Here is a 22,219-nt window from a genome sequence, read left to right as displayed (position 1 = left end):
ATCTGCACACATGTGAGGCGTGTGCATAAATTATTTGATGCTTCTGTGGGGTTGGTTGTGGTGGGTCAGGGCTTAAAAGTTAAAACCCCACACCATGTGTCAAACTAAATAACTTCTCCGTTGTTTCCAAAGGGACCTAATGATGGAGAGATGAGCTGCGATCACTGCACACACTCATACACATTCTTTGGACTTTGCCAAATAGTGTATCGATCTTAGCCTAACTAGAAAAACTAGCAGTGGCCTTGGAAAAGAGGTAGAGAATATTGTTGGGTGACTCAGTATTTTAGACTTGGGCATCAGTTGCATTTGTTCACAGAGCTGTGGACAGACTCAAATCCAAATATAATAAAGTAATAGTATGTATCACCTGAACATTTTAGATACTTTTGTTTGACACCAATACTGCAACTGACTTTTGCAGTGTTACATAGTGGAGAGACTGATCCTGATTTTTTTTTTTTTTTTTAAGCACGACTGCATTTATCAGGGCATTCAAACTCGCAAAACATTTGTCATTGGAGTTCAGAAAAATCCCTATCAGTTACATCTAGAGCCTCTGCTTTATAATTTCTGATAATACAGCAACCTTTTTTCAGATAACTAGTGACTAAAAAGAGATCTGTGATTATTTCATGCAGGAAAAGCTAGAGCATACACCACCAATGCATTTATGACAATATTATGATGTGTTATTGGTAATGGGAAGTATCCTATCACAAGTAACATTTCGTAATACTGCCACGGACACATTTTTCTCTTGCATAAGAAATAATCTATATCAGTACTCCACTTGGCAAATTTAGAGGAGATAGCTGAAATGTATGCAGCAATCGGAGCCTGCCTTCCTGGTATTGGTTCACATGCGACACTGCACACACCACTTGAATAGTATTTGAAACACACTATATTTTACAGATGAATTTAGCTAAAATTTTGTGGTGTTGCAGCTGTTCTATATACCCATTACTTTCGTTCAGTATGGTATTCTTAATCTATATAAATGATTTAGGATATGATCTGTGCAGAATTGTTGGATTGTTTGCAGATGATGCTGTCATTTACCATCCAGTAATTTTGTCAGAAGATCAGTGTGAATTACAAAGTTATTTACATAAGCTATCTGTGGGATGCAAACAATGAGAAGTAACAAGTGACTGTGAACTGTAAAAATTGTGAGGTCCTCCAGATGAGTACTAAAAAATTCTGCTAAATTTCAGTTACATGATAAATCATACAAATTTAAGGTTGCTGGTTCTACTAAATACCTAGGGATTACAATACAAACAACTGAAACTGGAACCAACACACAGTAAATGCTGTGAGGAAGGCGAACCAAAGACTGTTTTATTGACAGAAAACTTGAAGAATGTATGAAAGAGACTGCCTGCACAATGCTTGTCCATCTTCTTGTGGGGTATTGCTGCCCAAGTGGAGCCTTACCAATTGGATTGGTGGAAGACATAAAAAAAGAAAAAGTTCAAAGAAGGGAAGCTTGTTTTGTATTAGGTTGGTGCATAAGTTTGCAGCATTTTTGTTTTGCATGTTGTATTCCAGTTGCTAGGGGTTTGTTTCTCAATTGTAATTTGTTATTTGCATTTCACTGTTGCTATTTGAGTTTACATATTGTCATTTGGTGATAGTGAGTGGAGCTGTAGACGCTAGAAAATGGAGTGCCAAGTGAAGAAATCTGAACATTTCCAACATATTCTTCTGTTTGGGTTTAGTAGAGGGGTTGCTATATGTGCATCTCTTCTTGCTTGTCATCATTTGGCTCATGAACATCATCAACCATTCCAATCCTGTATCATTACTGTGATGAGAAATGGTGTCTTAATGCTAATATAAGGAAAAGAGAGGAATGGTTGAACCCCAAAGGAGCAGCTTTCTTTAGTGAGTTCGTGCATGGTGCACATGGGGGCCTGAGCTATTGTAGTGAATGCTTCCTGCCTTGGATGCATTTCCTTCACCATGCCCTCCCTCTCTCTCTTAGCTCCTTCCCCATTGCCCCCTCCTTTCCCTCTCTCAGCGTTCTGATTTATGTTGACCTGGCTATCCACCTGGTTTCCTGTATTGCTTGCAATTTTGTTCATTTTGCCTGTTCTTTCATCCTTGTTTGGTGTTTAGGTCCTCGCTTGAGGTTTGACCCCCCACTTCAAAATTTCCTGTTTTTAGTGTGAGCAATTGGGGAAGAACTCCCTCCCTAGCATATATGGTGTAGATTCCTCTCCCCCCTTTCCTTCTCCTCTCCCTTCCACCCTGATAGGTCACCAGCATGCGTAGCCCAGTCTGTGTGGTGGGGCTGTTTTGTACCCACGTGGCCGAGTCCCCTGACAACACAGGGATCACACTACTGATACCTGAGCTGTTACCTCCCCACATATGCCAAGGAGTGGTTGCTTATCTTCTTGGAGCATCGGAATTCCCGGCAACGGCTGACGTGCCAGATGGCCCTTGCTGTGGCTGGGTGGTGCCCGTGGGGGAGAGACCCTGGTCGAAGTGGGTGGTATCAGGGTAGATGCTTGGCGCATGAAGAGTATGAAGCTGCAAAAATCTGGCCATTCATATCCTCCTCCTACTTCTTCCTTACTCTAGCCCTGTCCCCCCCCCCCCCCCCTGCCCCCCTGCCACAATCTTCATGCTGGTGGCACTGCTGTCCCCCTACCTGCAGGTCCCCCTCACCATCGACCGGTACTGTGGTGGATCAAGGACGTCGCATTCGCTGTCCCAGCAGGTGCTGCAGTGATTTAAACACCACCCTTCACAGACCACCTGATGGTGTGTGGCGGAGGGTACCTTGAGTACCTCTATCGGTTCTCCCTTCTATTCCAGTCTCGTATTGTTCGTGGAAAGAAAGATTGTTGGAATTAACTGCTTCCAGTTGCTGACCTGCTATATTGTAGCTAAATGATAAAGGATCTTTCTTTCTATGTATTCGCAGCACATTTCACTAGTCTATGCTGAGATTAAGTTGCCATTCCCTGCACCATTCGTCAATTCATTGCAGATCCTCCTGCATTTCGTACAATTTTCCATTGTTACAACCTCTCGATATACAACAGCATCATCCGCAAAGAGCCTCAGAGAACTTCCGATGTTATCCACATCATCATTTATATATATTGTGAATAGCAACGGTCCTACGACACTCCCCTGCGGCACACCTGAAATTACTCTTCCTTCGGAAGACTTCTCTCCATTGAGAATAACATGCTGCATTCTGTTATGTTGGAACTCTTCAATCCAATCACACAATTGGTCAGATAGTCCATATGCTCTTACTTTGTTCATTAAATGACTGTGGGGAACTGTATCAAATGCCTTGTGAAAGTCAAGAAACACGGCGTCTACCTGGGAACCCGTATCTATGGTCCTCTTAGTCTCGTGGACAAATAGTGCGAGCTGGGTTTCACACGATTGTCTTTTTCAAAACCCATGCTGATTCCTACAGAGTAGATTTCTAGTCTCCAGAAAAGTCATTATACTAGAATATAATACGTGTTCCATAATTCTACAACTGGTCGATGTTAGAGATATAGGTCCATAGTACTGCACATCTGTTCAACGTTCCTTCTTGAAAAATGGGGATGACTTGTGCCCTTTTCCAATCTTTTGGAATGCTATGCTCTTCTAGGGACCTACAATACACTGCTGCAAGAAGGGGGGCAAGTTCCTTCGCATAATCTGTGGAAAACTCAACTGGTATCCCATCAGGTCCAGCGGCCTTTCCTCTTTTGAGTGATTTTAATTGTTTTTCTATCCCTCTGTCATGTATTTCGATATCTACCATTTTGTTATCTGTGCGACAGTCTAGAGTAGGAAGTACAGTGCAGGCTTCCTCTGTGAAACAGCTTTGGAAAAAGACACATAGTATTTTGACCTTTAGTCTGTTATCATCTGTTTCAGTACCATTTTGGTCACAGAGTTTCTGGACATTTTGTTTTGATCCACCTACCGCTTTGACATAAGACCAAAATTTCTTACGATTTTCTGCCAAGTCTGTACATAGAACTTTACTTTCAAATTCATTGAACGCCTCTCGCATAGCCCTCCTCACACTACATTTCACTTCGTGTACTTTTTGTTTGTCTGCAAGGCTTTGGCTATGTTTATGTTTGCTGTGAAGTTCCCTTTGCTTCTGTAGCAGTTTTCCAACTCGGTTGTTGTACCATGGTGGCTCTTTTCCATCTCTTACGATCTTGCTTGGCACATACTCATCTAATGCATATTGTACGATGGTTTTGAACCTTGTCCACTCGGACCGAGCGAGGTGGCGCAGTGGTTAGACACTGGACTCGCATTCGGGAGGACGACGGTTCAATCCCGCGTCCGGCCATCCTGATTTAGGTTTTCCGTGATTTCCCTAAATCACTCCAGGCAAATGCCGGGATGGTTCCTTTCAAAGGGCACGGCCGACTTCCTTCCCCATCCTTCCCTAATCCGATGAGACCGATGACCTAGCTGTCTGGTCTCCTTCCCCGAAACAACCAACCAACCAACCAACCAACCAACCTTGTCCACTGATCCTAAACACTATCTGTACTCAGGATAAAACTTTTGTGTTGAGCCATCAACTACTTTGAAATCTGCTTATAGTCACTTTTGCTAAACAGAAAAATCTTCCTACCTTTTTTAATATGTCTATTTACGGGTGAAATCAATGATGCTGTAACTGCTTTATGATTGCTGATTTCCTGTTCTGCGTTAACTGTTTCAAATAGTTCGGAGCTGTTTGTCACCAGAAGGTCTAATATGTTATTGCCATGAGTCGGTTCGCTGTTTAACTGCTCGAGGTAGTTTCCAGATAATGCACTTAAAAAAATTTCACTGGATTCTTTGTTCCTGCCACCCTTTATAAATGTTTGAGATTCCCAGTCTATATCTGGTAAATTAAAATCTCCACCCAAAACTATAACATGGTCCGGGAACCTACTCGAAATATTTTCCAAATTTTCCTTCAAGTGTTCTGCCACAACAGCTGCTGAGCCAGGGGGCCTATAGAGACATCCAATTACCATGTTTGAGCCTGCTTTAACCATGACCTTCACCCAAATTATTTCACATTTCAGATCTCTGTCAATTTCCTGTGATACTATTGCACTTTTTATCGCTATAAACACGCCTCCCCCTTCACTGTCCAGCCTGTCTCTGCGGTATACATTCCAGTCGGAATGTGAGCATTGTGACTGTTTATTAATGACAGCAGTTCTGGGGCCTTTCCATAGACGCTCCTGCAGTTTACTATTACTACATTAATATTGTCATTCCCTGTTGCGTTTTGCCTACTGCTACCTTTTCGCGTCTCAGGAGGCGTCTTGTTGGGCCTAGGGAGGGAATTCTCTAACCTAAAAAACGCACATGTGCACTCCACATGTTCTCCGCTGCCCTTTTAGCCGCTTCCTGCATGTAGTGCATGGCTGACCTATTCAGGGCGACTCTGCATTTCTCCACCCGATAGTGGAGGTCGAGAAATTCCTAGCAAGTGTGGTGTCTGGCGGTGACACCACACACACTACAAATAGTTAGCTCAGATTCCACCCCGCGAGCGAGGCTTTCCACCTTCGCCGACTCTGCCAACCACCTGTATGAACTGAGGATGACCATTGAACCTAGACGGCAGGAGTCATTGGTGCTGACATGAGCAAAAATTTGCAGTTGGGTGCACCCGCTGGCAGGGCCTTCTCCACATCTCAGATGAGACCCCCTGGCAAGCAGACAGAGTGAACACTGGCCTTCTTCCCCGACCTTTCTGCTATTTCCCAAAGGGGCTCATAACAAGCGAGGTGGCGCAGTGGTTAGACTCGCATTCGGGAGGATGACGGTTCAATCCTGCCTCTGGCCATCCTGATTTAGGTTTTCCGTGATTTCCCTAAATCACTCCTGGCAAATGCCGGGATGGTTCCTCTGAAGGGGCACGGCCGGCTTCCTTGCCCATCCTTCCCTAATCCGATGAGACCGATGACCTCGCTGTCTGGTCCCCTTCCCCAAACAACCCAACCCAACCCAACCCCTAAGGGGTTCCATCACCTGTTGAACATTGGAGCTCCTAATCACTAATAAACCTCTCCCGCTGTGTGCATGCTCGGACCTTGCTGAAGGAGCAGCCACGTGTCCACTCACACGCAGAGCGGGCGATGCCCCACGGGCTGCCTCCACATTGACCCTCTGCCTCGTGCGACGTGAACGCCTTTGAACCCGCCGCTCCCCTTGGGGAGTAAGAGTGATTTCAGGTGTGCCGCAGGGGAGTGTTATAGGACTGTTGTTATTTACAATATACGTAAATGACCTTGTGGGTAACATCGGGGAGACTTTTTGCGGATGAGGCTGTAGTATACCGAGAGGTTGTAACAATGGAAATTTGTACTGGAATGCAGGAGGATCTGCAGCGAATTGACGCATGGTGCAGGGAATGGCAATTGTATCTCAATGTAGACAAGTGTAATGTGCTGCAAATACATAGAAAGAAAGATCCTTTATCATTTAGCTACAATATAGCAGGTCAGCAACTGGAAGCAGTTAATTCCAACAATCTTTCTTTCCACGAACAATACGAGACTGGAATAGAAGGGAGAACCGATAGAGGTACTCAAGGTACCCTCCGCCACACACCATCAGGTGGTCTGTGAAGGGTGGTGTTTAAATCACTGCAGCACCTGCTGGGACAGCGAATGCGACGTCCTTGATCCACCACAGTACCGGTCGATGGTGAGGGGGACCTGCAGGTAGGGGGACAGCAGTGCCACCAGCATGAAGATTGTGGCAGGGGGGCAGGGGGGGGGGGACAGGGCTAGAGTAAGGAAGAAGTAGGAGGAGGATATGAATGGCCAGATTTTTGCAGCTTCATACTCTTCATGCGCCAAGCATCTACCCTGATACCACCCACTTCGACCAGGGTCTCTCCCCCACGGGCACCACCCAGCCACAGCAAGGGCCATCTGGCACGTCAGCCGTTGCCGGGAATTCCGATGCTCCAAGAAGATAAGCAACCACTCCTTGGCATATGTGGGGAGGTAACAGCTCAGGTATCAGTAGTGTGATCCCTGTGTTGTCAGGGGACTCGGCCACGTGGGTACAAAACAGCCCCACCACACAGACTGGGCTACGCATGCTGGTGACCTATCAGGGTGGAAGGGAGAGGAGAAGGAAAGGGGGGAGAGGAATCTACACCATATATGCTAGGGAGGGAGTTCTTCCCCAATTGCTCACACTAAAAACAGGAAATTTTGAAGTGGGGGGTCAAACCTCAAGCGAGGACCTAAACACCAAACAAGGATGAAAGAACAGGCAAAATGAACAAAATTGCAAGCAATACAGGAAACCAGGTGGATAGCCAGGTCAACATAAATCAGAACGCTGAGAGAGGGAAAGGAGGGGGCAATGGGGAAGGAGCTAAGAGAGAGAGGGAGGGCATGGTGAAGGAAATGCATCCAAGGCAGGAAGCATTCACTACAATAGCTCAGGCCCCCATGTGCACCATGCACGAACTCACTAAAGAAAGCTGCTCCTTTGGGGTTCAACCATTCCTCTCTTTTCCTTATATTAGCATTAAGACACCATTTCTCATCACAGTAATGATACAGGATTGGAATGGTTGATGATGTTCATGAGCCAAATGATGACAAGCAAGAAGAGATGCACATATAGCAACCCCTCTACTAAACCCAAACAGAAGAATATGTTGGAAATGTTCAGATTTCTTCACTTGGCACTCCATTTTCTAGCGTCTACAGCTCCACTCACTATCACCAAATGACAATATGTAAACTCAAATAGCAACAGTGAAATGCAAATAACAAATTACAATTGAGAAACAAACCCCTAGCAACTGGAATACAACATGCAAAACAAAAATGCTGCAAACTTATGCACCAACCTAATACAAAACAAGCTTCCCTTCTTTGAACTTTTTCTTTTTTTATGTCTTCCACCAATCCAATTGGTAAGGCTCCACTTGGGCAGCAATACCCCACAAGAAGATGGACAAGCATTGTGCAGGCAGTCTCTTTCATACATTCTTCAAGTTTTCTGTCAATAAAACAGTCTTTGGTTCGCCTTCCTCACAGCATTTACTGTGTGTTGGTTCCAGTTTCAGTTGTTTGTATTGTAATCCCTAGGTATTTAGTAGAACCAGCAACCTTAAATTTGTATGATTTATCATGTAACTGAAATTTAGCAGAATTTTTTAGTACTCATCTGGAGGACCTCACAATTTTTACAGTTCACAGTCACTTGTTACTTCTCACTGTTTGCATCCCACAGATAGCTTATGTAAATAACTTTGTAATTCACACTGATCTTCTGACAAAATTACTGGATGGTAAATGACAGCATCATCTGCAAACAATCCAACAATTCTGCACAGATCATATCCTAAATCATTTATATAGATTAAGAATACCATACTGAACGAAAGTAATGGGTATATAGAACAGCTGCAACACCACAAAATTTTAGCTAAATTCATCTGTAAAATATAGTGTGTTTCAAATACTATTCAAGTGGTGTGTGCAGTGTCGCATGTGAACCAATACCAGGAAGGCAGGCTCCGATTGCTGCATACATTTCAGCTATCTCCTCTAAATTTGCCAAGTGGAGTACTGATATAGATTATTTCTTATGCAAGAGAAAAATGTGTCCGTGGCAGTATTACGAAATGTTACTTGTGATAGGATACTTCCCATTACCAATAACACATCATAATATTGTCATAAATGCATTGGTGGTGTATGCTCTAGCTTTTCCTGCATGAAATAATCACAGATCTCTTTTTAGTCACTAGTTATCTGAAAAAAGGTTGCTGTATTATCAGAAATTATAAAGCAGAGGCTCTAGATGTAACTGATAGGGATTTTTCTGAACTCCAATGACAAATGTTTTGCGAGTTTGAATGCCCTGATAAATGCAGTCGTGCTTAAAAAAAAAAAAAAATCAGGATCAGTCTCTCCACTATGTAACACTGCAAAAGTCAGTTGCAGTATTGGTGTCAAACAAAAGTATCTAAAATGTTCAGGTGATACATACTATTACTTTATTATATTTGGATTTGAGTCTGTCCACAGCTCTGTGAACAAATGCAACTGATGCCCAAGTCTAAAATACTGAGTCACCCAACAATATTCTCTACCTCTTTTCCAAGGCCACTGCTAGTTTTTCTAGTTAGGCTAAGATCGATACACTATTTGGCAAAGTCCAAAGAATGTGTATGAGTGTGTGCAGTGATCGCAGCTCATCTCTCCATCATTAGGTCCCTTTGGAAACAACGGAGAAGTTATTTAGTTTGACACATGGTGTGGGGTTTTAACTTTTAAGCCCTGACCCACCACAACCAACCCCACAGAAGCATCAAATAATTTATGCACACGCCTCACATGTGTGCAGATAGAAATTTCTAAATTCTACTACAGCAACCACCTTCTATTTTAAATTTCTTTGGCTTTTTAGGCAAACACTGCTTAAATGAGCAACAGCCCCAAAATGGAATAGTCAGCTATATGCACATATGCTTTCATGTATTTTTTTCCTACAAGGGTCAGAAATTTAAGAATGGCAAATAACAGGCGAGATTTATTAGTCTCCTAGTCACATACAAAATAGTATAAGTGACACCACTATTTGACATCACAACTGCATTAAATAATCAACCCATATTATATCTTATTGTAATTTTCAATATTTTATTGTTACACTGTACAATAGAACATACCATACTGGTAGCTATGGCAAAAACTAGCTATGGTTTTATGCTGGACCATTTTTACAGTTGGGTCTTGCTTTTCAGGTATGAGCACACTTCTCACCCTAGCTCGAAGTTGATGTGAGATAACAACACTGTGTTTTCTAGCAGGGGGATTGCATACAGGGCTTTTTGTTAACATGGCTTGTTACTTGGTATTGTTTTTACAATTTGGTTTTACAGTTAAGGTTTCCCTCTTGTTACTTGATTTTAAGTAGATATTTACTTACAAATATTTTTTGTATATCATTATTTCTTCTCCTAGTCATAAGGAAGGTGAAAAGGGGTTCTTTTTTCTTCATACAAAACCTAAAAACCTAAAAAACGCACATGTGCACTCCACATGTTCTCCGCTGCCCTTTTAGCCGCTTCCTGCATGTAGTGCATGGCTGACCTATTCAGGGCGACTCTGCATTTCTCCACCCGATAGTGGAGGTCGAGAAATTCCTAGCAAGTGTGGTGTCTGGCGGTGACACCACACACACTACAAATAGTTAGCTCAGATTCCACCCCGCGAGCGAGGCTTTCCACCTTCGCCGACTCTGCCAACCACCTGTATGAACTGAGGATGACCATTGAACCTAGACGGCAGGAGTCATTGGTGCTGACATGAGCAAAAATTTGCAGTTGGGTGCACCCGCTGGCAGGGCCTTCTCCACATCTCAGATGAGACCCCCTGGCAAGCAGACAGAGTGAACACTGGCCTTCTTCCCCGACCTTTCTGCTATTTCCCAAAGGGGCTCATAACAAGCGAGGTGGCGCAGTGGTTAGACTCGCATTCGGGAGGATGACGGTTCAATCCTGCCTCTGGCCATCCTGATTTAGGTTTTCCGTGATTTCCCTAAATCACTCCTGGCAAATGCCGGGATGGTTCCTCTGAAGGGGCACGGCCGGCTTCCTTGCCCATCCTTCCCTAATCCGATGAGACCGATGACCTCGCTGTCTGGTCCCCTTCCCCAAACAACCCAACCCAACCCAACCCCTAAGGGGTTCCATCACCTGTTGAACATTGGAGCTCCTAATCACTAATAAACCTCTCCCGCTGTGTGCATGCTCGGACCTTGCTGAAGGAGCAGCCACGTGTCCACTCACACGCAGAGCGGGCGATGCCCCACGGGCTGCCTCCACATTGACCCTCTGCCTCGTGCGACGTGAACGCCTTTGAACCCGCCGCTCCCCTTGGGGAGTAAGAGTGATTTCAGGTGTGCCGCAGGGGAGTGTTATAGGACTGTTGTTATTTACAATATACGTAAATGACCTTGTGGGTAACATCGGGGAGACTTTTTGCGGATGAGGCTGTAGTATACCGAGAGGTTGTAACAATGGAAATTTGTACTGGAATGCAGGAGGATCTGCAGCGAATTGACGCATGGTGCAGGGAATGGCAATTGTATCTCAATGTAGACAAGTGTAATGTGCTGCAAATACATAGAAAGAAAGATCCTTTATCATTTAGCTACAATATAGCAGGTCAGCAACTGGAAGCAGTTAATTCCATAAATTATCTGGGAGTAGGCATTAGGAATGATTTAAAATGGTATGACCCTATAAAATTAATCGTAGGTAAGGCAGATGTTAGGCTGAGATTCATTGGAAGAATCCTAAGGAAATGCAGTCCGAAAACAAAGGAAGTAGGTTACAGTACACTTGTCCGCCCACTGCTTGAATACTGCTCACTGGTGTGGGATCCGTACCAGATAGGGTTGATAGAAGAGATAGAGAAGATCCAACGGAGAGCAGCATGCTTTGTTACAGGATCGTTTAGTAATCGTGAAAGCCTTATGGAGATGACAGATAAACTCCAGTGGAAGACTCTGCAAGAGAGACACTTAGTAGCTCAGTACGGGCTTTTGTTGAAGTTTTGAGAACATACCTTCACCGAGGAGACAAGAAGTATATTGATCCCTCCTATGTATATGTCGCAAAGAGACCAGGAGGATAAAATCAGAGAGATTAGAGCCCACACAGAAGCATACCAACAATCTTTCTTTCCACGAACAATACGAGACTGGAATAGGAGGGAGAACAGATAGAGGTACTCAAGGTACCCTCCGCCACACACCATCAGGTGGCTTGCGGAGTATGGCTGTAGATGTAGATGTAGAGGGTGGCCCAACCGCACCTGGTACCCACGAAGATGCCTTGACAGCAGGGACTGTGGGTGAAGCATGTAACATCTGGGGTGTACCATGCGACTCTCCAGCCTCCCCACTGCTGCTACACTCCAAAGCAGAAGCCTGAAGATGGCTGACCGCGGCCATCAGCACGTTCCATTGTTCGCGAACAGTGGCCAGCTCCTCCTGCGTCTGTACACAGCAGTCACACATCCTATCCATCCCAAGAAATCAACAATTTACTGTAGAGAATTAAGTAATCAACTTTTAACTAGATTGCTAATTCAATAAAGGTGGCTGATAGCTGTCTAAACTGTGATTACTAGACACTTCTTGTTGGAAACAATGAAAATAAGCACTAACTGTCTCTGGACTGTATTCAAAACAAACACGAAATCTGTGGAACACTATTACTAGTACTCGAAAATTAAAGCTTCCTAAATGGAAAAACACACAGAAAAAGAAGTGATGAGTAAGAAAAACACAGTTAATACTTAAATTTATGTAGTTTGCTGCACAGGAGATTTGAAGCGCAAGGAAGTTACGATGACACACTCTGTGCCAAGGCTCGTTACCTTATTGAGCGGAGTATAAGGAAATGCTGGGGGGTTATGTTTCCTCACTGGGGACATATGCCTCTTCATCGCAGGTTTGGTCCAAGCCCTGTAGCCTTCTGGGCTGCCAGTAACAGTCAACTGTCCTGGGTTTTAACCTCCAAGGTGCTGTGTACACTGGTCCATTGGTCCTCGCAGAACGCCTCGTGACACCCTTTGCAGTGCCATTGTCGTCCTCTTCCTACCCTACTACCTTTCTCCAGTAGAAATGCAGAATTGGACAGAGCTCACCTTTGTTTCGTCCCGCACCATGCTGAGCACTATAATGAACCCTTCACTGAATGGGAATTGCTGCCTGCTCTTAGCTCTTCACGAGACACGACCCCGAACTTGGATTCCATTCACAACCAGATGATCTAACACTTCGATGTTTCCCAGACGCAACACCTCCTCAGGGTCTTCAACCGCATCGGGGGAGAATGATATCCCTCAGGGTTCTGTGCTAAATCTCTCTCTCTCCCCGGGCGCTGATAACCACGCAGTTGAGCGCCCCATAAAACCAAACATCATCATCTCTCTCTCCCTCATTGCCATCAATGGACTTGTGTCCTCTGTTGGGCCTCTGGTTACCCTGGCATTCTACGTCGATGATTTTTGCATCTGGTGCAGCTCCCACTCGGTAGCATCTGCTGAGTGCCAACTCAGAGGCGCCATCTGACGGGCCTCTGCGTGTGCCACCTCCCATGGCTTCCAGGTTTCTTCCTCCAAAACGCAGGTTATGCATTTTTGTTGTTGATCCACAGTACACCCTAATCCAGCATATTATTTAGGCGACCAGCTCCTCAATGTTGTAGCACAGCCCCGTTTCTTGGGCTTTATTTTTTATAACAAGCTGACATGCTGCCCCACATTTGCCACCTAAAGACTACATGTGTGCGGAAGCTTAATGCTCTTCCCCTCTTGGTCCACACATCTTTGGTTGCAGACCATTTCACTGTTGTCCACTTTACTGTTCTATGGTCTTGTCCAGACTATATTATGATAGTCATGTTTATGGCTCAGCAACTGCTTGACCCTGTTCACCATTATGGGGTGCATCTGGCTATTGGTGCCTTTTGCACTAGTCTTGTTGATAGTCTCCTCACAGAAACGGGGATTCCCCCTCTACATATAGATGGAGCCAACTCCTGGTTTCTTACGCAGTTGCCATTTGCCAATTCCCTGACCATCCCATGTACCCTGTGCTATCTGCCAACGAGAGAATGCCTCCCTCCGGATACCTGCCCAAGGGTGGGATTACTGGTTGGCATGTGTCTCACTTCCCCCAGATGGGATCTCCATCTCCACTCACTGGAATGCATCCAGTGTCTTCCTTACCATAACCTGCCCCCCTCCCCCCCCCTCCCCCCCCCTCCCCCCCCCTCCCCTCCACACTTGGGTGGTACCTAGACCACTGAATAGGACCAATCTGTTCCAGGGTCCTAAAATCTCTGTCGCTCCTATGGTTTTCCAACGTCTTGTATGTGCCATCGTTGCAGAGTTCCAGGGTGCCACCATCTTTTACACTGATGGTTCTAAGACAGTCGATAAGGTGGGATACACTTTCACTTCTCTTGCTGGCTTAGAACATCGTTTATTGCCGGTATCCTGTAGTGTGTTCACAGTGGAGCTTCTAGCCATTCAGAGCCCTCCTTTTTGTTTCTCAGGCCTCCCTCCAGGCTATAGACTGATGCTACTCATATCACCCTTTGTTCTCTGCTATCCATGACCTTCTCTCTGCCCTTGGCCATGCCGCTTGTTCCGTTGGCTTTCTCTGGGCCCCAAGTCATGTGGGCATCCCAGGGAATGAACTGGTTGATTGTTTGGCTAGAGAAGCAGATACTTCCTTTCCTTTCATGATCTCAGCTGTGGATATGCAAATCTCTCATCCCCCAAAAATGGAATGACATATTGTGCACTACTCCTCGCAGTAATAAACTCCACACAATCAAGGATTCTACTGCAGTTTCGTGCTCTTCCTTCTGCTGATCTTGGAAGGAGTCCACTGTTTTATGCTGTCTATGCATTGGTCATACCAGGCTCACACATTGTTTCCACCCCCAAAATGTGGTTGTGGAGCCAGACTGACGGTATCAAACATATTGGTGGGATGTCCCCTTCTTTCAGCCCTTCATGCTAAGTATGACGATTCACAGATGGTTGAACTGGTCCTCTGTTTTCTCCATGAAAGTGGTTTTTATTTCCAGGTATAAGGTTCTATTTTAGTCTTGGAGGAGCAGGGGCCTGTTGGTTGTGGTTGGGCCTTCTTTCACAGTCTTCTCAGTCTGTTACCACATGACTGCTTCCAGTTTTTGGATTTGGTCCATCCTTTTTATGCCTGTTACTGTGTGTGTTTAATATTTATTATTTTATAATTTGACTCCCCTGCCTTGATCCATCCACTTACAGTGGACCGTCTTTCTTCTGGGACTAACTTCACAAACGTGGAACTAATGGCCTCACCATTTGGTCTCATAACCCGTCTCCAATCAATCAATCAATCAATCAATCAATGTGTATCTGTTGTGTTTATTAAACTTACAGAAAATGCTACGAATTTATGCACCAACCTAATATTATCAATAAATTGTGGAGAGACTGTAACAGATATGATAAGAAAGTTGGGGGTGACAATAATTAAAACAAAGACATTTTTCTTTGAGGCAAGATGTTTTCATGAAATTTCAGTCACCAACTTTCTCTTCTGAATGCAGAATGTTTGGATGATTCCCACCTACATAGGGAGAAATGACTATCGTTATAAAATAGGCGAAAGCGGAGCTCACACAGAAAGATTTAGGTTTTTGTCTCTCCTATGTGCTATTGGAGACTGAATCAGTCTAGAAATAGTCTGAAAGTGGTTCTATGAACCATCTGTGAAGTACTTAAGTGTGAACTGCGAAGTAGTGATGTAGATGTTGTCATGTACTGATGTACGCTTTTCAACCTGTGCTCTGTTAACCTTACATGTATTATGTCAACAAAATGATTGTACTCTCATTTCTGTGTCTGCTTAAGTAAGTGCATGTAGTTTTTATAAGGCCTTATGTAATTGAAGAATAATGATTAAGAAGCCTAAAATCTTGAACTAGAGCCTTCTAATACAAAACTCTGTACAGTGCACTAACTGGGCAGCACACATTCAGAGCACTGAATGAAGATACTTGATTACAGTGTTGCCAAACTGCCTTTTTTGACCTCAATTTTCTGCCAAAAATATGCGTGGGCTGAAATTTTGTCAGAAATTTTTGTGCTGTTCATATGCAAGGAGTTGCACAATGGCATCAGAGTGAGCAAATTTTTGTTCCATTTGTATACAGCAGTTCCAGCTGCACAAAATGCTATTATTTTTGTTAAGCTTAAAGAATGGTTTATATTAATCAGTACAAGTAGCACAAAATTTATAACACCGTGCTACCAATTAATTGTATTAAGTCTGTCCATGTCTCATTTATTGTAATACTGAGATTTAGTATTGTCCCTCTGAGCTATATTGTGTTTACATTTGACTTTTGTAATTTTTATGATTTTTCATAATTTGTGTGTGTTGTAGTTTTATAGGACTGTATATCTTAATTTAATTGCTACTGCACTGCTTAAATTTCTGTTTGTTTACCATATTTACTCGAATCTAAGCCGCACTTTTTATCTGGTTTTTGTAATCAAAAAAACCACCTGCAGCTTAGAATCGAGTGCAAAGTAAGCGGAAGTTCTGAAATATGTTGGTAGGTGCTGCTACAACTAACTTCTACTGTTGAATATATGTAGCGCTACACAGGCATGCTTTGCAGGCACGAAGATAATACTGGCGCCAAAACCTCTGCATCAGTAAATAAATTGAAAGAAAAGGTAGAAGAATGTAAACATTATGCCATGCATTCTTTCGTGTTTGCTGCTATCTCATTTAAATCCTGTCTGCCTAATAAACTACGAAACTAGAGTGAGACAACAGCAAACGCGGAAGAATATACATATCATGTCATGTTTATATTCGTATTATTCTTGTGATGAATAGTGATACAGTCGGAAATGAAGCACGGCAACTGACTAGATTTTTAAATCTAAGATGACTCTAATATCTGTGCAGAATGTAATGTACTAAAGAGGCGTTTGCAAAGATTTTCAAACTGAGAAAAATTTTTGCTTACCTCTCGTTCAGAGCATCTTCCATCATACGCAGTCTATTATTTGGTTCTTCTTGATCATGATCAAAGAAAGCAGCAGTGTAAGTAACAACAAATAGCAGTCTCTTGCCATTGTTTTGCTTGCGAGACAATTCCTCTTTTTTTAAATTGTGAGTCGCAGTAGTGAGCACAAAAGCAAGCCAATGCTAAATTTGTGATCCCTTGATGCCTCAGAACATGTCCTACCAACCGGTCCCTTCTTCTTGTCAAGTTGTGCCACAAACTCCTCTTCTCCCCAATTCTATTCAATACCTCCTCATTAGTTATGTGATCTATCCATCTAACCTTCAGCATTTTTCTGTAGCACCACATTTAGAAAGCTTCTATTCTCTTCTTGTCCAAACTATTTATCGTCCATGTTTCACTTCCATACAAATACTTTCAGAAATGACTTCCTGACACTTAAATCTATACTCGATGTTAACAAATTTCTCTTCAGAAATGCTTTCCTTGCCATTGCCAGTCTACATTTTATATCCTCTCTACTTCGACCATCATCAGTTACTTTGCTCCCCAAATAGAAAAACTCCTTTACTACTTTAAGTGTCTAATTTCCTAATCTAATTCCCTCAGCATCACCCGACTTAATTAGACTACTATCCATTATCCTCGTTTTGCTTTTGTTGATGTTCATCTTATATCCTCCTTTCAAGACACTGTCCATTCCATTCAACTGCTCTTCCAAGTCCTTTGCTGTCTCTGACAGAATTACAATGTCATTGGCGAACCTCAAAGTTTTTATTTCTTCTCCATGGATTTTAATACCTACTCCGAATTTTTCTTTTGTTTCCTTTACTGCTTGCTCAATATACAGATTGAATAACATCGGGGAGAGGCTACAACCCTGTCTCACTCCCTTCCCAATAGCTGCTTCCCTTTTATGTCCCTCGACTCTTATAACTGCCATCTGGTTTCTGTACAAATTGTAAATAGCCTTTCGCTCCCTGTATTTTACCCCTGGCACCTTTAGAATTTGAAAGAGAGTATTCCAGTCAACATTGTCAAAAGCTTTCTCTAAGTCTACAAATGCTAGAAACGTAGGTTTGCCTTTGCTTAATCTTTCTTCTAAGATAAGATTAAGGAAAGGCAAACCTACGTTAGCTTAGAAAGACTTAAACACCTATAACAAAGAGAACGGCACTTATCAGATCAAAGCAAAATAAGCGATCAATTCAAACCAGACGAAGCATGTGAAAAAGGAAGGTTACTCGTATAAATACGGACAGAGCGCCTGACACATAGCAATGACTACTTGGTAAAGCTTAAATGTTAAGCTTACGACTCGAGCCAGACTACGGTAGCTGTATCTTCATCCATTCGACCTCAATTGTGTTTCATGTTACAATGGACTGGAGTGGCGGTCTAAAACTTTTCTCTCACCTTGAATTTTGAGTCTCAAATTTCAGGAGCAGCTTAGATTCGGGAAATTTTTTTTTTTTTTTTTTTTTTCCTTTTCCTTGATTTAGAGTTTCATTTTTCAGGTGCGGCTTTGATTCAAGTGAGGCTTAGATTTGAGTAAATACGGTATAATAGTAACACCAAAGTGTAAAAAAATCAAAGTTGTAATATACTCTCAGCTAAAAAATAATGTTCTACAGAAACCGCTACAGACTATAATACTGGTGACTTCTTTACTATCTTGTTCTTAAATAACCAGTTGTCAATCATGTAGAATTTGACTCCTGGTTTGTTTGTGGCAATTTTATCCAGCATCATTGTGGTAACAATATAACTAGAATTTTGCATGCATTTCTTTGTTTTTTACTCAATTCTTGATGTACGTGTAATTTTTTTACTTGTGGACACCTGTAAATATTCTCCAGGAATATTTATTTGAAAATGTGTGTTATTTGGTGGCCGTTGCTTTTAATTGTAGGTACTGCAGAATATTCATCACAGAAATGGAATGAAGAAGAGTGGTTATTTTAACTAGAGAAAAGCTGCAAGTAATTGACAAATTTTCTGAAGATGTTTTTGCACATTGGTTTTTATTTATAACGGATGGAAGAGTTTTGAGTGAAATCAAGATGATGATATTTTCGTAGTGCCTGAATTCTTCTAATTTAATCAAAATTAAGAGCTTGTTTGTTAATAAAACAACTGTGAAACTTAAGTCCAGATGATCAATGCTCTAAGTCAGATATGATTCCTCAGTAAGAAAATATAGGCAGTTTGTCAAAAATGAAGCAAATCAAATGTAGATAAATGACAGAGGTGATCACATAACTTATTATTCTTTTCATGAACAGTTTATACTAATTGACAGTTGAAATAACATATTTTATATGTTACAGTAGTCAGCTGTAATAAAATATTTGTTATAAATTGTTTATGTTATTTTTTCTGTTTTCTTAATAGGGAACATACTAAACCCATCAGATATATTTACATGTGTAAAATATATAGCTGAGCATCAGGCTCCAGCTTCTTCATATCCTGTTGGGATTCTCACAACAGAAAACAGAGATGTTTGGGCCAAAGCAAGAAAACATCTGGAAGCTATAGGGAATGCAGATGTCTTAAAATTAATAGATTCCAGTATTTTTAATTTGGTGTTGGATGATGTTAGTGTTGCTGATGACAAAAAATACATGATGCAGTGTCTTCTACATGGTGATGGTAGGAACAGGTGAGAATTATTTATATAGCTGTTAGACATATATATTTTCATTATATGTGACACTTCAGACCAATATTTTTTATCTAAAGAAAAGAATGCCCAAAATGAATCTACAGACACATCTTATTACCAAATTGTAAAGTCTAATAAACAAAAAACACACACAAAAGTATAACTCTCAGGACTTAGGTCTCTCTCCATTCTGAACATGAGGAAAGATGCTAGGTAATTGGTTATTCGAGGATTAGGCAATGTAGTCATCCTGGACCTTGTGTAAAGAGAAAACGGGAGAGGGACGCAAATGAACCTGGTGATGCAGTGCCCAAGGCATTGGACACTGATTCCAGGATTCGGAATGGTCAGGGTTCAGTCTCCCACCAACCATCCAGATGTAGGTTTTACAGGGTTTACCTACATTTATTAATGCAGATAACATAACGTTCCCTTTCTAAAGGACACATCAGATTTCCTGCCCTATCAGAGGCTGGGCCACCTGTGAAAGCACTGACATCAAATGCAAACTCTGCTGCAAATACTGCCAGCTTTTTATGTCGGTATGATCTCCAACCAGATGTCCACGAGAATGAATGGCCACCACCAAACCATTGCCAAGAACAAAGTTGACCAGCCAGTGGCACAACATAGAGCTGAACATAACAAGCTCCATCTCAATGTGTGCTTCACAACCCAGGCCATCGGGATTCTTCCCTCCACCACCTGCTTTTCCGAACTACACAGATGAGAATTGTCCTTACAACACTTCCTATACTCCCCTAATCGTCCTGACCTCAATCTCCAGTAGCTCTTTGTCACCACTCTCCAAATAATGGTTTTCCCTTCCTCCGTCCTGTGACCCCCTCACAAATTCATGTCCCAAAATCACCTTCAGCGTGCACCATTCCCCATGGGCTCTGACAACCGTGCATTACATGCTGAGCCCATGCTCCTGTCACTGCTTCTTCCATCATTACTTGCTGGCAGACTGGCTGCCTCCCACCAGACTTTTAGCCACTCATCCCTCAACACCTCTCTCCCTATACCCACCCCACCAGATGCAACACCCATCCCAACCTAGCCCACCTGGAACATTTCATGCAATTGGAGCCGTTTAAATATGTGTGCTTGTCAATGTCTCAAGGCTTCTGCCTTTCATTGAGTGCTATCCTTATTCCAAAAGTATTCCTTCGTTGAAAAAGAGGAAACATACCACACAACTCGAGTTTCACCAGCTATGTTAATGATTGTAATTTTTGTATTAGATGGTAAAGTTTAGAGTTTAGTGACAAGAACGTAGCCTTTTGTCCTTCCAAGTTGGAAATTTGATAAGCCAAAATATAAATGCAGTTGTTGGCAGTGAGTTTCTCACTATTCATGTTTTTCAGTAAATGGAAGAATGGCCATGAACATGGATGGAGTGGGAGTCATTCCTGCTATATTTGCTAACACGTGCACTGCCTGTAATATAGCTGTAGTTGGCTCCTGATAAGCCTGTGCTGTTTGCATTAGTAGTTGTTGTAGTTCCTTCGGAGTTGAAAAACCCACATTGTAGCCTAATTCCAAAATTGTTTGAAGTCTGATTTGTATGCATCACAGATCCCAAGTCATCCCAACTTTTGTAAAAGGGTGATCTACTCGCAGAGACAAACATAAATATACAGCATATTACCAAGCAACAATCATAGGTATCTTATGCTCGTATTCCCAAGGGAAGCCCAGTCCAAGCTGTATCAGTGTCCACCAGAATAGCACCGTAGCCAGTGCAATAACATTTTTCTCGCATCTTATCACACAGGGAAGAGATTTTGACCAGCCCTATGCGCGCTAGTATGTAGGAATTTTCAAAATATATTCACTGAATTGCGAATTCACTTAGCACCAGCTTTATTGGGTAAAGCTATATACTACTCATCGGTGACGTGTGAAAATTTGTGGCAGATCAGGCCTCAGACCCAGATTTACTGCTTATTGTGAGGGCTCACATTACCACTTACACTATCCAAACACACTCCCCGGACTGACCCAACCTTCCAGTGTCACGCTGTCTATATCCTTACATCATAGTCTAATCTATTCATGCCTTAGTGTTCACAACTTTACTTGTATTCCTGCACCAGGAAGAATAAAACTATGAGGAAGCAAGGCTATTGTTGTTATTGTCAATGTATGCCCTGCCTGAGGCTTGTAATACATATTTTACATGACGATCCTGCAGCCATTGAAATATATTTACTGAATTATCCAGTACAGCTGATGCTAAAATAATCCACAGTTCAATGAATATATTTTGAAAAATATATTTATGGCTATGGGATTGTCAAGTAAAATATGTATTACAAACTTCAGGAAGGGCATACGATGATAATGAAAACAATATCCTCAATTCATAATAGTTTAATTCATTCTGGTGTGGGAATACAAGTAAAGTAACAAGTACTAAGGGATGAACAGATTAGACTATGACATAAGGATGTAGACAGTGTGACATGTGGAAGTTTGGGTCAGTCTAGGGAACGTGCTTGCCGAGCCGAAGTGGTAAGGAGACCTCTCGCGAGAAGTGAGAAATGTGGGTTTAAGTCCTGGTCTGGCACAAGTTTTCATGTCACCAATGGTTAGTATAGCTTTACCCAGTACAGTTGATTCTGAAAGAATTCACAACTCAGCGAATATATTTTGATGGCTGTAGGATCATTGAGTAAAATGTGTGTTTTATGTTGGAGTCTGGCATGATCCCATCCAAGCACAGGATTGAGGATCAATGCCATCTGAGTAATTGGGCCACAGCAGTTGATACTAATGTTTCGCCTGTTACTCGATGTCCATGGTACTGTCTGGTGGCACCAGAACAACAGTTACGTCTTTGTGTTAGTGCTACTATCCACAGCTGAATGTTTGCTTTTACTAAAATATTTTGGGCTGTTCTTACTAACTTTACGCTTTGAACTAATCATGTGAGTAAGGATAAATGTATTGATTAC

The 22,219-nt window shown here is 42.4% G+C and overlaps 1 protein-coding gene across 2 annotated transcripts in view; it reads left to right on the top strand.

The window, feature by feature from the left end:
* LOC126469732 (carnitine O-palmitoyltransferase 2, mitochondrial) overlaps positions 1–22,219 on the top strand; it is a 152,536-nt gene that overhangs the window by 63,649 nt on the left and 66,668 nt on the right. For both annotated transcript variants that reach the window (XM_050096934.1, XM_050096935.1), the window contains exon 7: positions 18,983–19,253. In XM_050096934.1, coding sequence (XP_049952891.1) covers positions 18,983–19,253 — 271 coding nt within the window. The remainder of the gene's footprint in view (positions 1–18,982; positions 19,254–22,219) is intronic.

This window comes from Schistocerca serialis, chromosome 3 (genome assembly GCF_023864345.2).
Source record: "Schistocerca serialis cubense isolate TAMUIC-IGC-003099 chromosome 3, iqSchSeri2.2, whole genome shotgun sequence".
Taxonomy (NCBI): Eukaryota; Metazoa; Arthropoda; class Insecta; order Orthoptera; family Acrididae; genus Schistocerca; species Schistocerca serialis.
The sequence above is the reverse complement of the archived record's forward strand: the minus strand, read 5'-3'. Positions and strand labels throughout refer to the sequence as shown.